General features: G+C 43.0%; 1 protein-coding gene across 4 annotated transcripts in view; it reads left to right on the top strand.

Moving 5' to 3' along the window:
- The window catches only part of SMG7 (SMG7 nonsense mediated mRNA decay factor), a 54,119-nt gene that overhangs the window by 32,236 nt on the left and 6,013 nt on the right, over positions 1 to 15,870 (top strand). Inside the window, exons 9-19 of one of the 4 annotated variants that reach the window (XM_088170173.1) lie at positions 1,153 to 1,315; positions 2,405 to 2,561; positions 4,709 to 4,779; positions 5,087 to 5,147; positions 5,531 to 5,650; positions 5,887 to 6,322; positions 9,961 to 10,105; positions 11,285 to 11,425; positions 11,543 to 11,673; positions 12,421 to 12,786; positions 14,157 to 14,306. In XM_088170173.1, coding sequence (XP_088026299.1) covers positions 1,153 to 1,315; positions 2,405 to 2,561; positions 4,709 to 4,779; positions 5,087 to 5,147; positions 5,531 to 5,650; positions 5,887 to 6,322; positions 9,961 to 10,105; positions 11,285 to 11,425; positions 11,543 to 11,673; positions 12,421 to 12,786; positions 14,157 to 14,306 — 1,941 coding nt within the window. Of the gene's footprint in view, positions 1 to 1,152; positions 1,316 to 2,404; positions 2,562 to 4,708; positions 4,780 to 5,086; positions 5,148 to 5,530; positions 5,651 to 5,886; positions 6,323 to 9,960; positions 10,106 to 11,284; positions 11,674 to 12,420; positions 12,787 to 14,156; positions 14,307 to 15,870 lie in introns of all 4 variants that reach the window. The other 3 variants (XM_088170170.1, XM_088170171.1, XM_014886721.2) reach the window with 3 other exon arrangements.

Genomic DNA, 15,870 nt, shown 5'->3' on the forward strand with positions numbered 1-15,870 from the left:
GAATTAACTTTTAATGTGGGCTGCTCCAATGCAGGCAGTTTATGTTGTTTCAAAAGGGAATAATTATATCTCTCTTTCCATGTGTGGTGCTGGCTGTTGAACAAGTACTGTTTTTTTCACAGTGCTTATAATCAATAATTATGAGTGTTGCTCAGGCATGTGGAGCAGTCTTCATTCTCTGGACTGATCCAGAGTGTTGAAACAGCTAATTGAGCCCTGCTTTGTTGCTTATATTGCCTTTTTTTGTTTATATTATGCAACATAAGGCCTAATTTATCAGAGAGCATCTCTTCTGGCTTCAACAAGTCGAATGTGGATGTGAAGTTGGCTGTATGGTAGTGAATATGGTTTAACTTTGTGGCTCATTTTAACTGTGAGGAGAGCAGTTGCAGGGTTGGGAGCATTCAGTCAGGGCCTGGGTGCTGCTGCTGGCAGCTCTGTCAGTCTCAGTTGTCAGCTGTACTGTGCTTCATGCCCTAAATGAGAGAGTCAAGGGTGAACATGTAGGTTAAACCTTTTCCTGATGCTTACACTAGTTAATCCACCTGATGCCCTGGTTGTTGTGTCTGAAGATATGTTTGCTCCTTTTTTTTCCCCCCACAAAAAGCCCTGAAGTCTCTTTTCCTGTCCTGAGAAAGGTGTCTTTTCTAGCATAGTTACTGAAAGACATTTGTAAATAGCTCTCAATATTTTAGTCTGCCGAGGCATACTGTGACCCATGAAGTCAGGTGTGGAATTAGTCTTTAATGCATAACTATGCAGTAGTTAAATTTTCCTAGGGTGTTTTTTTAAAATATCACATTCTCCATGCTGGTTCCTTGAAAGGCAGACAAACCCAATGGATCTACGGGCCTTTGCAGGGCTGTCAGTGCACATTTGAAGTTGCACTTGCTCTGGAAGAGAACCATATGCAAAGGGGATGTTGATTTGTTGTGTGTCTGAGATGATGTACAAGCAAAAACCTTGTGCTTAACAGTGGAGTCTTCCTGGGAAGCCCAGTGCTGTGCTACAAGGGATGACCTGAAAATAAATCCAGATCGAATGTTGCCTAAGGGCAGAAACATTAGTCAAGCAGTGAAGGAGCAGCTACCAGTCCTTTCAAGCATGTGTTTTGCCATCTGAAAATACATACACCCTGTATCTTTGTTGCAGAGGTTGTTGTTCCAGAAGGCCTTCAACTCTCAGCAGTTGGTCCATATTACTGTGATCAACCTGTTCCAACTGCACCACTTGCGAGACTTCAGCAACGAAACAGAGCAGCACAGCTACAGCCAGGATGAGCAGCTCTGCTGGACACAGCTCCTGGCTCTCTTCAGTAAGTGTGGGAGCTAATTGATTTTTGTAGTTCTCTTGATTTTAATGTGGAATCCATTAGTAATTTCCTGTCAGGATTTAGCTTAATGGCTCTGTGAGGTAAGTGCTGAGAATAGACATTAGGGAGAAATTTGTGAGAGATGACGGCCACACAGGATCATTTATGTCAGCTGACTAACACTGGATTTCTGTGTCCAGACTTACTCTGTTTGAAGCTTTACAGTATTCTACATCATTTTCCTGGTTCTGAAAGAACATTTTAACTTGGGTGCAAAACTGGATCCAGCTTGGCAGTGAGCAGTACTCCTCTTTGGGGCCTGCTCCCCAGTTGGCTGCATATAGTTGGAGTTGCTTTGAATGGAACTGGTTCTGATTCAACAGGACTGAAGTTGAAATTGAGTCAACCAGGACCTCAGCTACTTCTTTGCCTTTGGTAATATCAAACAGGTGATAAGTGAGAGTGCAGAGCATTTTAAATTCTAGCTACATAACACTGATTTGCTTAACCTGATTGAGCCTGTTGTCAGCTTGGCCTTGTTTGTCAACACCTAAATTTCTGAATTCTGAATAGCTGGATTTCTCCAAATTCCAGCCTGGAGTTGATTCTGAAGGCACCATGGTCACATTGGTGTGGTTACTCTTTCTCAGCTTCTGTGCCCTAAGGGGTCTGGGCTGAGTGCCTGCCTGCAGAGCTCCAGTGCATTTGTGTGCCTGCTGGTTGAAGTGAATAAAGTGCAGGTAGGTAGTTGAGTTAATAAGTTCTAATAAATAGGTGAGTGACTGTTTTTGCACTGGGCTTGGCTCACACAATTTTTTTAACTTTATGAAAATGACTTGCCATGACAGTTGAAGAGATACAAACATAAAGATTTAGCTGCATAGTAGAAAACTATTAAAAAACTCTGTGTTGTGATCTGTTGGTGGATAGTTTAAGATGAGATAACTGGGCTGCCTTGTTCTAAAGAACTAGCTCTTAGAATAGGGGATCATGGGGTGGATATGTTTGGTTAGTTTATTTGGTCAACTTTGAAGTGTCATTCCCACATCATGGAGCTTTTTCTTCTGCTTTTTCCTCTTATTCTGTTTCTAGTGTCATTTCTTGGAGTTCTGTGCAAGTGTCCTTTGCAAAACGACTACCAGGAGGACTCTGGGGCTGCATATCCTCTTCCAGCTGTGAAGGTTTCGATGGACTGGCTGAAACTTAGGCCCAGTGTTTTCCAGGAGGCAGTGGTTGATGAAAGACGGTAGTGAGTGTTAATCTTTCTCTTGTTACATTTTGTGGCATGAAGGTCCTGATTACTGTTGATGCACAAATAAGCCATGGGAAAAGTGATCATACAACTTACCATTACAGACACCAAAATTATAGAAAGTGTATGTGCTAAGAAGTTCATAAAGCAAAACATGAGACTTGTTGCTTACATGAGCAAATGGACTCTTTTAATTGTCTTTAGGTTTGCTCTAAGTTTTTTACAATCAGAGGGATCTATTTTATAATGTCCAGTTTGAGCATAACCACTGAGTGTTCTTGTAGTCTTATCTAGTATAGTGATTTCTCAGATTACTGGAGGAAGTGGCTGGAGAATACTTGCCTTAATTTCATGCACTAAACCATCACTTGAGCAGTGCTGGAATGTAGTCATCTAGGAATTAAATTCAATTTAGTAGAGAGCCTCTTTAAATGTCAATACAGGCATAACTGTTCTGGACTATTGCTCTGATTTTTCACTTTTGCAACTAATCTCATAAATTAAGGCTTAAATTGCTCAAAACTCACTTTTTTTTTTTTTTTTTTTTACATAGTCTGTTAACTTTTCATGAATTACTGTGATTCAGTAAAGTGTTTCTGTAAGGTGATTCTTAGGATCAGAGTGACTATTACTGGTGCAGCTGGATGACTATTAGTCCTAAGATGGGCACTCCAAGGAAAGCAGTGTGATGCATGGGGAACAGGGGTACCTGTAATTTTGGTTTGTTAAATAAGAAACAAAAAATGGAGTCGTGGGAGCTTAAACCACAGAATTCCTAAAGGCAAGATTAAGGAAAAGAGTTCAGATACGGTTTTGAAATTATGATAACTATTGCCATTTGCACATTCTGAAGGCTTATGCCTATATTTTAGATTTTTAGATTTAGATTGGTTAGAAATAAATCCTTCCTTGTGAGGGCAGTGAGGCCCTGGCCCAGCTTACCTAGTGAAGCTGTGGCTGCCCCATCCCTGGAAGTGTCCAAAGCCAGGTTGGACAGGGCTTGGAGCAGCCTTGGGATAGTGGAAGCTGTCACTGCCCATGGCACAGGGTGGGAGATCCCTTCCAGCCCAAACCATTCTGGGATTTTCTGAAGGAGCACATTTTCTGGACAACATATTATTGACTTGACTTGCCTCATTGAAGACCTCTGAGGTGTTTTTTCCTTCTTTTCTTCCTTGTCAGTCATGGGAAGGAGCTGTTGCTGAGTGTAGTGTAGAGAATAATGAAGATCATGCTGTCTGTTCCTGCAGCCATGTGGGAAAGCAGCTGAGGGTACACAGTGCTGTTGGGGGCATGGTGCATTCTCCAGGCCATGTGCTGGATGATGGCTGAAAGCCTTGCTGAGGACACATTCATTTCTCCTACACTGAGCACAGTGGGCATCTTGAAATAGTTTTCTGTTGTTTCCATGGTGCCCGTCAGTAAAGCAGAAGGATTTTTGGACTTCTGGGTGGGAGCTTTTAGCAAACAGGAGCAAGCAGCCTGGTGGTAACAGTTAAATGTTAACCACCTATGCAGTGATCAGTGTGATTTTAAAATTGTTTGCTCCAGGGCCTTTGGGAAGAATTTCCAGTCATTGCTTGTTACTGGTATTATGAGGGCAAGGCAGGGTACTGCAAGTTCACCTCTAGTTTAATGATCTTTCTTGGTGCAACCCTTATCTAGAGTCTCTTCCCTTGGTGGTAAATGCTCCAGCACTACAGTACAGTGTTGTTCAGGGAACAGAAGTACTCCTGCACAGCTGTGTCTTGATAAATTCTCTTGCTGCCTAAACTGATTCATTGACTGTGCCTTGAGGGCCATCAGCTTTGGACTGCAAAGCATGAATTGCAGACAGGTGCTCGCAGCACTTGCTCATGCTCTAGGTCTGGTTAAATTCACAACAGACTCTCTGACCTGCTGGATAATGAACACTGTGCTGTGAGAGCCTGGCTTCCTTGGGAACTTTAGGTTGACTTTTTAGCAATAGTATTTTTTTCAAGAAAGTGATCTTTTCACTGACACTTTGTGAGAAACTTTTCTTGGGAATCAGAGGATTAATGTAAACTGTGATGGTAACAGCATTCAGTGTTTTTTTTAGTAAAGCAAACACATCCCATGTTTCGCAGTTTTCACTTAGGGTTTGCCTTTTTTCTAATTTTTAGCATATGGCCCTGGCTGATCTCTCTTCTAAATAGTTTCCAGCCTCACGAAGAAGATCTATCCAGTAATAATGGTAAGGACACTTGTAGTCTGTGCTGTAAAAAACTAGGAAAAAAATGTTTCTCCTACTCACGTGGGGAATTACAGTTGAAGAGCAAATAAGAAAGCAAGTTGTCTTCTTGTATTAGTTCATGTGAATACTTTGCAGATGCTTTTTCTTGTTCTGAGCAGACTGCTCTGCTTTATCCTTCCTGAATTCTTCAGATTGTGGGGTGGACCAGTTAATAGGAGGCTTTACTATATATAGAGACCATGCTGGGGTATCTGCTGTGATACTGTGCTCAGTGCTTTCCTCATGCTGTTTACTGTCTGTTTGTCAGCAACCCCCCTTCCAGAAGAATTTGAGTTGCAAGGATTCCTGGCTCTGAGACCCTCGTTCAGGTGGGTGACAGCTGAAGGATCTTGCACCCTTGCTGATGTCAAAACTTCTACAGACATTGGCCTGTTCCCTGCAGTATTTTATTTATGTATGTTTACTGCTATATAGATTGGTGTTGGTCTCTTCAAAACAATTGCAGTGGATGGTGTAGCCCTAAGAAATTCTTGAGGTTATAATACTGCTCATGACTTCACTGAAGCTCTTTAATGTAGATGAGAATTACATGTGTAAATCAGACATCTCTTAACAGCCATGTTTTGAATAATACCTGGTGAAAATTCACTGCTTTTAATAGAGCAATGCTGACACATTGTATTTCTAGAAAAATAGGATATTGCAGAGGGTGATTGTGTAATTAATATCCCCTCTTCTGTGTCAATACTAGGAACTTGGATTTTTCCAAAGGCCACCAGGCGATTACAGGGGATAAAGAAGGGCAGCAACGTCGGATACGGCAACAGCGCCTGATCTTCACAGGCAAATGGATTGCTGATAACCAGCCAAGGTAATTGCAAGTTCTTTGTGTTTCCCATGCTACTGGAAGCTGAGGTGACACAAGTGCCAGTGTGGAACGTTATTTTTCTCTCTGTCCGACACATCAGTTAGCTGTAATGTGGGCACAAGATGCTGACAGCACTAATAATGTGTTCTGTGGGTCAGCATGCTGCTCCTTCACAGACTGATTATGATAAGTAATGTAGTTTATGTACTTGCTTTTTAATTCCTTCCTGTCTTTTTCAGGTTGATTCAATGTGAAAATGAGGTAGGAAAGCTCTTGTTTGTGACAGAAATCCCGGAGCTCTTACTGGAAGACCCTAGTGAAGCCAAAGAGAGTCTCGCCTTGCAGGAGACATCCATGGCAGAGCCACTGTGTGCTGATGGGAGCCCTGGACTCAAATCAGTGCTGTCCTCTGGCAGAAGCCTGAGCAACAGCTGCGATGCAGGAGAAAAGCCAATGGTCACCTTCAAAGAGAATATCAAGCCCCGGGAGATGAACAGAGAACAAGGGCGCATCTACCCCCCAAAGGACATAGCGAGGGAGAGACGGGACTTTAGCAAAGGAATAGTAGCAAATAAGAATGATGGGAAGAAGGATAACAATAAAAGAAAGAATGAGACCAAGAAATGTGGCTTGGATAAGATGCAGGAAGCAGGAAAGCAGAATGTGGCAGTTCAGGTAAGCCTTTAGCTCAGAGGGATACTGTGCCTGAGACAGTGCCGTGTTGTGTCAGGGCAGTCACTGCTTGTGTATAATATGGTAGAACTGAGGTCTTGCTGTGGGCCCTGCAGCTGCAGGTAATGCTAAATAATATAAAATATTTCTACCTCAAAGACCAGGTGAGGGTGATTTTAGCATCTCTTTGCTTTTCCTTGATGCTATCCCAAAAAGAGAGAGAGTGGAGAAAAAAGAGTGCGATGAGAGGTGCTATAACTATCCAAAAAACAGATTTCTACCCATTCCACAAATTATTTAGGCCACCAAGGCAGTTCATGTGGCCAGCTCATAGTCATGCTCTTGCCATTCTGGAATCTGTTGTGGAGGAACTGAGTACTCTGCATTTTCACTGCAGTTGACTGGTGCACATTCAACAGAGCATGTCACAAAAGCACCAAATTGTATATATGGGGAGTAAGATCCTCTCTAGGGTGGGTGCAATCAGGTGTCTTCTGTCAAAGTAAGGAAAGCCACTGTGCTCTTAAACCGTCAGTCTGTGCTCAGGCACTTGTTTAAAATGGTTTGTTTTCACATCAGCTACTCTTTTACCAGTTACATTTTTTTGGGGCATGCCTTTTTATCTATTTCTTTGAGCATTACATATGAAATATATCAAGTAAACAGTGAATTTGGTGGTCTGCATTCCACTATGTCATAGTAAATAAGAGGGTAGAGAGTGTCAGGGCTGATCTGATCTGTATCTGGACAATTTGGCTGTATCTCAGTCATTCCCTGATAATGACTGGAGCCATGCAATGATAGTGATGGAGATTTCTGTTATTTCCCTAGAGAAACTGTGTTAGTTCTTCACTGTTCTTGCAAGTGGAAATTATTTCCTGATGCACTTTATGTCCCTTGCCAGCCCATTACTGCTGCCCAGGACACGTGTGCAGAATAACTCTTCCTCTGTGCAGCTGCTCCAAAGGCCTGTGCAATTGAGGTCTTTTCCCCAGACTAGACAAACCATTTCTTTCAGTTTTTTCAGCTTGTGTTGATTAGGAGCCTTGGATTATTCTCCTTGTTTTCCTCCTGATGATTTGCTGTTAAACATCATGGTTATGAAATGGAATGTCTGAACTGGCAGTATTATTCAGTTGGTTTTGCAGGGGAGCTATACCTTGGGGTATAAAGGATTTCTGTAAAGGCTACAGAAACCAGGGGACAATCATCAATTGAGTTGTGGAACACGCTTCTGGTGTCTGAAAACCAGCATAGGTGTATTAGAATAGCAAGTTTCTTAGTTATTTGTCAAATGCATCTGGATGTCATTGCAGGTCTGAGCATTAACTCCCAGTTTTGATCTTTGTGCCCCTGTCATGCAAAATAAGGACTTCAGGTGGATGAAAACCTACCAGATCTGAGGACTATGTTGACTTTCTGGATAGGGATGATAGTTTATTTATCAGAAATTTGCTTGATTTAGTTTTAAGATACACCAAACCCAGCTGTAACGCCATCTGCTCTGATGTTGTTTGTTACTGTTTGTCTCTTCTTTAATAGAAATTAATTTTGGATTTTTAACTCCATCAGCTGTATTTATGGCAACAAGTCCAGTGAAATGCCTTTTGTTTTGTATAATTTGGTGGATTTGATTACCTAGACCTGCTCCAGAACAGAGAGAGGGCTTGCTTGCTTCCACCCACACTGAGAAACCAGTGTAGGTTTCATACCAGTTGGTGAACTGTTTGTGTTCTGCTTTGGCACTCCTGGCAATTTCATGCTTTATTTCCTACATAGTTCATTGCCTTCAAAAGCTTAAATGCTGCAGTTCCTACTTGGCAAAAATGTGAAGAATGTGGTACAGAAGTGATCAGTCTTGCTTTGCAAATACATGGGAGACTTGCATGCTCAGGCAGGATGTGATCTGGGTTGAATCTCTGCTCTCTAGGGAAGGTAGTTTTAGGAGCCAAGGAAGTTCAGTGCATACTAACTCCAAGTGTAGCATACTCTTAAGAGGTCCCTGTGATAAAATGGTGCTTCTCTCAAGCACTGTGTAGGAATACTTAGGGCTGTTGTGGAGGTAAATATTTGGTAGCATTGGCACTTCTAAGGTGATATAAAATAGAAGCAAGGAAGGAACTGAAATTTGTCTTGATTAATCAATTTTAGTGATTTAAGTTTTTATAAAGTTAACTGTTAATCATGCAGGGGACCTTTTGGAAGCCATCCTCTGGAAATGAGTTATAACATACTGGAGTTTTTGATGGATAGAGCTCGAGTTTTAAAAGGCTATAGCAGGAAGAATGTCTTTGAGTTCTCCAGCATTTCTGTAAAAGAATGCATAGTGCTTGATATGGGTTATGAAAATATTTGGCTTATTGTGGAGGGAAAAGGGACAGCACAATATAAGTTAAATATGCTGAATGTACTGGAGGGTGAAGAGATGTGGCATGAGCAAGAGCCTGCATTGTTCATGGTATTTAGCATCAGCCAGAACCTTGAGGTGGAGTTCCCTCCAGACGTTTTCTAGTGGGAAATGAAAAATTCACCCAAACCTTCCAATTATACAAATGCAGAAAGAACCCTACACTCCCATTATTTCTAAATGGGGAAATTCAATTTAAAAAAGAACTTAAGAAAGGATTTGAATGCATCTATCCCTTTACTACTGTAATTTGGCAGAAAACAACTGTCCTGTAACTCCTTTCAACTGAGCAGCACTAAATGTCTAAATAAACCCCACACAGATATGATGTGGGGGTTATTGTTATAGTTTGGTTTGGATTTTTTTTAATTTGATCCCTGATACAACCCTTTCTTTCACTCACCTTTGAGGCTTGGTGTCAGGTCTGCTCCTGGGCCCTTTCTGTATTTCCCGGGTTCCTTGCTTGCTGTCTTTTTCCTGCCTGCTCCATCTTGCATTCCAGGCAGTTCTGCCGAGCTGAACAGAAAGGGAAAGTAGTCTTCCCCTCTGTCTTCCTCCCCAGGAAGACCCAGACCACAGGAGACTCAGAATAAGGTAAACATTACATTACATTCTTCTCTCTGCCTTTAACTGGTGCAGCTCTTTTAACAGAACACCCCGCAGTTACACAGTAAAATGAGGTGAAGCACTTCTGCTGTTTGTCTTGTATGCTCTGGGTCCAGAGAATTCCATAGTGTGGAGGAGTTTGTGCATATACATCACTGTATGGATTAGGCTGAGAGAACTCCCCAGAAAGAATGTGTCAGTGTTTGTTTTTAAGGTTCTGCAGGTAAGTAGCATGACTTAGGTTGAAGAAGTGCCCTAGGAGAAGCATAGTAGCATCTGCACTTTCTGTTTTTAAACACTGCAGGTGAGCAGCGTGGTAAGTTCCTTCGATGGTGTGAGATACTATGTCTGCTTCTCACTGTTATGCTAGGGAAGGAGCCTCTTGCATCTTCTGAGTAAATATCCTTGAGTGCTTTTGTGAGATGAGAAGTGCCTGAAGACATGGAGGGTAATCTCCTTGAGGTCAGTGAGGAGGGCTCTGTGTTCCAGACTTCTCTCAGTTACTTAGGGAAAAGAAAATAATCACTCAGACAATCTGAGAGTTTAATTTTTGGCTTGAGACATGATGTGGTTCATGTGAAAGTTTAGGAAAAGTGATATAATTTCTTCATACTTTTTTTTGCATCAGGTGAAATCCCAGACAGAGATGAGGAAGACTCCGGTGTCTGAAGCCAGGAAAACACCTGTAACTCAGACTCCAAGTCAGGCCAGCAGTTCCCAGTTCATCCCTATTCATCACCCAGGAGCCTTCCCTCCCCTTCCTAGCCGGCCAGGTAATTTGCATTATTCTTTTGAAGTGTCATTTATTATTGACTGAAGAAAATCCTGTAATGGTGGTTGGTACAGCCTCTGGAAGGTAGGGACTCTGTTAATGAACATGGATTTTCCTGCTGAACATCTTGTCAAGTAATAAAAAGGGGCATAGCAGAACTGAAACGAGATAAATACAATTCCTTATGCTTTGGAATTGAGGTTTGTCATGAAATCTGCCACTTTCTGGTTTAATGGGTGTGAGATCAAGGAACTTCACGGTAGGCTCTTCCTGTAGTTAGTCTGAACATGACAAAACTTTCTTCTAGCACCGCTTCTGAAGCATTCCCTGTACTTCAGACTCCATTGCTGAAAAGGATCAATCACACTGCTTGCTTTAAAACTCACTCTCTTTTGTGCTGGTGCTCGTGTTTGAAGCTGTAATTTGTATGGTCTTACTTGCTGCTGTTGCTGCCTGTCATACCTTGCTATCCATGTTTGCTCATGGAATAACTGGAAGCTGTATCTTCTCTGCACCTGTTACATGGAGCTCCTCAATATAAGACAGATGGGCATCTTCCCTGTCCCAAAGTCAGCATAAATCTGACCTGTGAGACACAGAATTAAAGCTTGCCTCCCAAACCTGGCTTTTCAATGTGAACTACAGGGAAGGAATTGATCTTACGGATATGAGGATTTGTTTGGTTACCATCTGTCTCTCTCTCGAAATTGATCCAGAGACTGGTGATTCTCTGAGAGGAGACAGTACACTTAGTGTATTGATTGCTTTCTGTTTGTTCCTGCAGAAGTTTAGTCCCTGAAAATGTGTTTGAAGGGGAGGAAACTTTGGGGGTAAAGCATCAAAAACCCAAGAGCAGTGAAGGGAAAAGGTAGTGGGGGTCAAAAAAAGCCAGGAGATTGGGGGCAGGCAACACAGGAATGTGGAAATATATGACCCTCAGATCCTGCTATCAGTGCCTGGAATATTGCAAGAAAACTCCAAAACAAACTCAGAATCCTTGTGTGATCACAGCCATGCACATGCCAAAGTGAGGAAGGACATTGTAGTGCATGTGTGCAGACTGGTGCCTCCTTTCCTGAATGAACAGCATAGAAAGAAGAACCCCCACTACAAGTTTTCTGGAGGGAGTTGTATGCTCTGCCAAATTGTGATTAAAGGTGCATTTTTTTATCTTTTCCAGGATTTCCTCCTCCAACCTATGTCGTGCCCCCTCCTGTGGCTTTCTCCATGAGCACAGGGTACACCTTCCCAGGTGGTGTTTCTGTCCCAGGAACCTTCCTCCAGCCCACAGCTCACTCACCTGCAGGAAACCAGGTGCAAGGTGGGAAACAGTCCCACATTCCTTACAGCCAGCAACGGCCCTCTGGACCAGGGCCAATGACCCAGGGACCTCAGCAAACACAACCTCCTTCCCAGCAACCCCTCTCATCTTTACCAGCTCAGGCAACAGCACAGTCCGCAAGCCAGTTACAGGTCCAAGCTCTGGCCCAGCAGCAGCAGCAACAGTCCCCCACGAAAGCTGTGCAGGGCCTGGGGAAGAGCCCGCCACACCACTCCGGATTCCAGCAGGTAAACTTGGCCTGTGCTAAGGCTGGCCTTTATTTAAAAAATAAGTGGCAACGTTCAAGACTTGTCTTCCTGGATTACCCTTCAAAATTGTCGTTAAAGAATTTTTTGATTGTGATCTTCTGGGGAAATTTGAAAATGAGCTGAAGTTTGGTGGGTGTGAACATATGATGCTGTAAGTGAGAGGAAGGTATGTACTGGATTGGAATGTCTTTTCTGTCATCTATTTGCTATGTGTTTCTGATATAGACAAGGTACGGAGGTGGTATGTCTGTCTCAGGCCTTTCTAGTTTTCTGTGTGAATGATGAGGACTGTGAACCTCCAACTGCACTCTCCTAGCTAACTGGTTGCAGTGTCAGTTCCCTTACAGCTCTTAGTTCCTTTGCTCACCTTGTGCTGGAGAAAATCTCCCTTCTGGCAAATCTGGACCCAATGGTGAGACCCTTCTTGTGCTCTGGGCAGCAAAACGCTGGCTCAGTACTTTACTAAAGGTTTAGTTGGCAGGCTTTTGGGTTAAAAGGTACTGGACAGAGTAAGGGTTATACTTGGGTTTTGGTTTAAAGCTTGACTAGAGAGCATTAGATGCCTATCGAAATTGCTTTTGATGAATAACGGACATTCCACATTTGAAATCAAGCATTCTGATTTGCTGTCACACATGAGCCAGGCTGACAGCTTGGATGGAGTTAGGCATTCAGGTAATGTGAATTGTTCCTCCCTGCTAGTGAAATCCTGTGTCTCTTCCTCAGTATCCACAGACAGATTCATCGAAGCAGCTCTGGAACCCCCCTCAAGTCCAAGGCTCCCTGGGGAAGATCATGTCTGTAAAGCAGCCCTATTACCTGCCGGCCCAGGACCCTCTCAAGCTCTTTGAACAGTCATTACAGCCTCCTGTGATGCAACAGCAACCTTTGGAGAAAAAAATGAAGCCTTTCCCAATGGAGCCATATAACCAGAACCCCTCAGATGTCAAGGTGCCAGAATATTACTGGGACTCTTCCTATGGCATGACGGACAACAGGGTGATGACCCAGCAGTCGAACCTGGACCGCAGGGGGAAGCGGCAGGGAGTGTTCCGCTCCGAGCAGGATGCTGTCTCCAGGATGACCTTTGAGGTAAAATCCATGCTACAACTGGGCAAAACTAAGGCTCTGGTTTCCCTGTTTCAGAAATGTCCTGTGGTCCTAAGTAGGTCAATGTGTACCTATTTAGAAGAGACCTGAGCATTATTAACTGGGGTTCCAGCAAAACGTAATGAATTCCCCATTTAATAGGCTGTGTGTAGGATCAGCCTCTTGAAGATTTGGTTTCAAGTAAATGTAAGCCTTGTTCAGTGTGAATGTGACATCCACCTCTGCACCGTATCTGCCAGGTTGTGAAACATGGCAGCTGGTAGTTTTGGGGAAGATTCTTGTCCGGCAACTGATGAAAACCATAAAAGCCACTCAAATCATTGCAGTTGAATTATTACGCTTTAGGTGGACTCCTAACAGTGCTATAGTGAATTGAATGGCTGAGGCTGCACCACACGGAGAGAGCTAAATGGCTTCCTTAGCTCCCGGTTGCAGTAATGGAATACTTCTGTTAATGTAATCGTGCTTCATGTTGCTGTTTATAAACCTACTGATCTCTGTTATTTATTAACAGCCCTGGAGTCATCTGTGAGTGCTTTTGATGATGTTTATAAGGAGGCTTAAACAGAGGCCTTTTAAACCTTTGGTTGGGTGTGCCTCTGTATATGTATGCACTCAGGACATGGAGAAGGTCAGCTGATACCACTTGGCTCATCCTTCCGAGAGAAAAGCCAGACAATGTACAGGAGTCTGCCCCTACCTGATGTCAGGTTGTGGTTTTTAGATGGAGACAGGGTCAAAGTTTTGTCCTCATTCCTAAAAGGGAAACCTTGCCAAGGTGCCAACACATTGTGCTACAGAGAGAAGTTATGCCTGTGATGCTTATGCTTTAAGCATCCCTCACAAAAGCAAAGATGTCCAGTCTGACCAGCAGTGAGCAGATTTTACTGGCCCAGGGGCTGGTCAGCTATGCATTGGCATAGCAGCTATTACCAGTAGAAGTAAGTCTCATGGGATTTAAACTCCTCAGGCAGAGAAAAGAAGATAAAACATAATTCTGCTTGAAACCTAAATTACACCCAGGTCAGCTATAGCAGAATGATTATAAGACGTTGTTAGTTGACCTTGCACTTGGAAGCAGGTTCAGTATGTGGCATGGGTGCAAGGGGAATCACACACCTGGCTAATTAAAGCTCCCTGCTGTCACTTTTATGTGTTTTCCTCTCCCTGTGAGCATTTGGCCACGTGGCTGGTGGTTGTTTCTGCTCAGAGTTCTCTCAATGTGTGCCTCAGCACTTTCTCACCTCGCCCTCTGCATGCTGCCTTCTGCCTGCCTCTTGCTGTTCTCTCTCTCCTGCTCTGGCTGTTCTTTCTGCCTTCTCTTGTCTCACTGTGCTCATTTCTGTCACTAGGACCCCAAGAGCTCCCCTCTGCTTCCTCCGGACCTGTTAAAGAGTCTGGCTGCCTTGGAGGAGGAGGAAGAGCTGATTTTCTCTAATCCTCCTGATCTTTACCCAGCTCTGCTGGGGCCTCTCGCCTCTCTTCCTGGACGAAGCCTCTTTGTATGTATTTGATGTAATACTGCTGCTTCTCACTCTTAATTGGCATCTCTTTCTTCTGTGAAATTATAAGAAATGTGAAATTCCTTTCTCTCCCCCATCCCTCCTGTCCACTTCCCTGCCTCACCTTTGAGCTGGTTTTGGGCTGAAAACTACAGCTTTTGGGCTGAATCTGGGCCCGCTAATTTGTTCAGAAATCAGAATAACTGGTGTTTTTTTAAGTACAGTCCACAGGAGAGGTGTTGATGCATCATGATGCATCACTTAATGCACTTGCTCTTCTGCAGTTGTATGGGTTTAGTAATAAAGGGCAGGGGAGGGTCTGATGGGGCTGTGGAGACTCATAGAACAAGGTGTAGTGACAGGCAAGGGGAAATAGCTTCAAACTGTCAGAGAAGAGGTTTAGATGAGATACTAGGAAAAAATTCTTCCCTGTGAGGTTGGGGAGAAGCTGTGGCTCCCCCATCCCTGAAAGTGTCCAAGGTCAGGTTGGAAAGGGCTTGGAGCAGCCTGGGATAGTGGAGGTGTCCCTGGGCAGTGGGGTGGAATGAGATGAATTTGAAGGTCCCTTCCAACCTAAGCTATTCTGCAATTCTGTGATATGATTCTGTGATTATAATCTGCATATAAAAATTCCATAGAGGCAGAGGGATGTTGCCCTATTCAATGCAGAAGAGATTGAAAAAAGAGAAAGAGGGCTTTGGAAGAAAATAGCAATTAACTGGATAAATACACGGTAACTCTTACAGAAATACAGTCATTTTTGACAGAGAGTTTTTTCCCCTACAGTTTTGTATTAAAACTTTCATAGTTCACTACGGGGGTCCAGGACTGTTTAATTTTTTAATTGTCTCTGAAAGGGCAGCATGCCTTTCTACTATGGCTATAAGCATATTTATTAAATCATGCTCATTCAGATCAGTAGCTGTAACAAAGAATTATTTGTGACTACTCAAAATCTCTGATTAAGTCTCTTCCTCAGTTATTTTACCTGCCATTCCAAGGAGCCAGTCACAAAACAGGCACTCATTTCTGTCTCATTAGATAACTTTGCTAAGAAACTAATAGCTGCTGCTTTAACAGCTTCCTTTGAAGCTCTTACTATTCTGTGTGCTGACAAATGGAAGGAAAGCCTTCGTGCAAGCCTTGTGGACATGCAGAGTGGGAATTTTGTCTGTCTTTTAAAACGTGCTTTCAAAGTAATGAGCTGTCACTTTGAAAATCTAACAAGCTAGGGGCTGCTTGCCAAGAAAATGAGGCTGTTTGTCTTAAGTTACAGGATGAAAGCAAATATATTCCAGGTACTGTGACTGTGTTAAAAACAGAGGGATGCTAGTTCTGGGTTTTGTGGTTTGAATAATAAATTTTAAAACATCTGACATGCTGAGCTGGTGAGAGTGCAAGAGGGGGTTTATTTATAACAAGACTACAGCTTTTATTTTGGTTCACACACATTTTTATTTATGGTTTTACTAATTCTGTGTCTTGGTGATCCAGATCCTAGATTTGGTGATGTTCATTGTCTACCAGCCAAACTTAGTAATTTTTCTTTGGTTTCTGTCAATGA

This window comes from Sturnus vulgaris, chromosome 9 (genome assembly GCF_052056855.1).
Source record: "Sturnus vulgaris isolate bStuVul1 chromosome 9, bStuVul1.hap1, whole genome shotgun sequence".
Lineage (NCBI taxonomy): Eukaryota > Metazoa > Chordata > Aves > Passeriformes > Sturnidae > Sturnus > Sturnus vulgaris.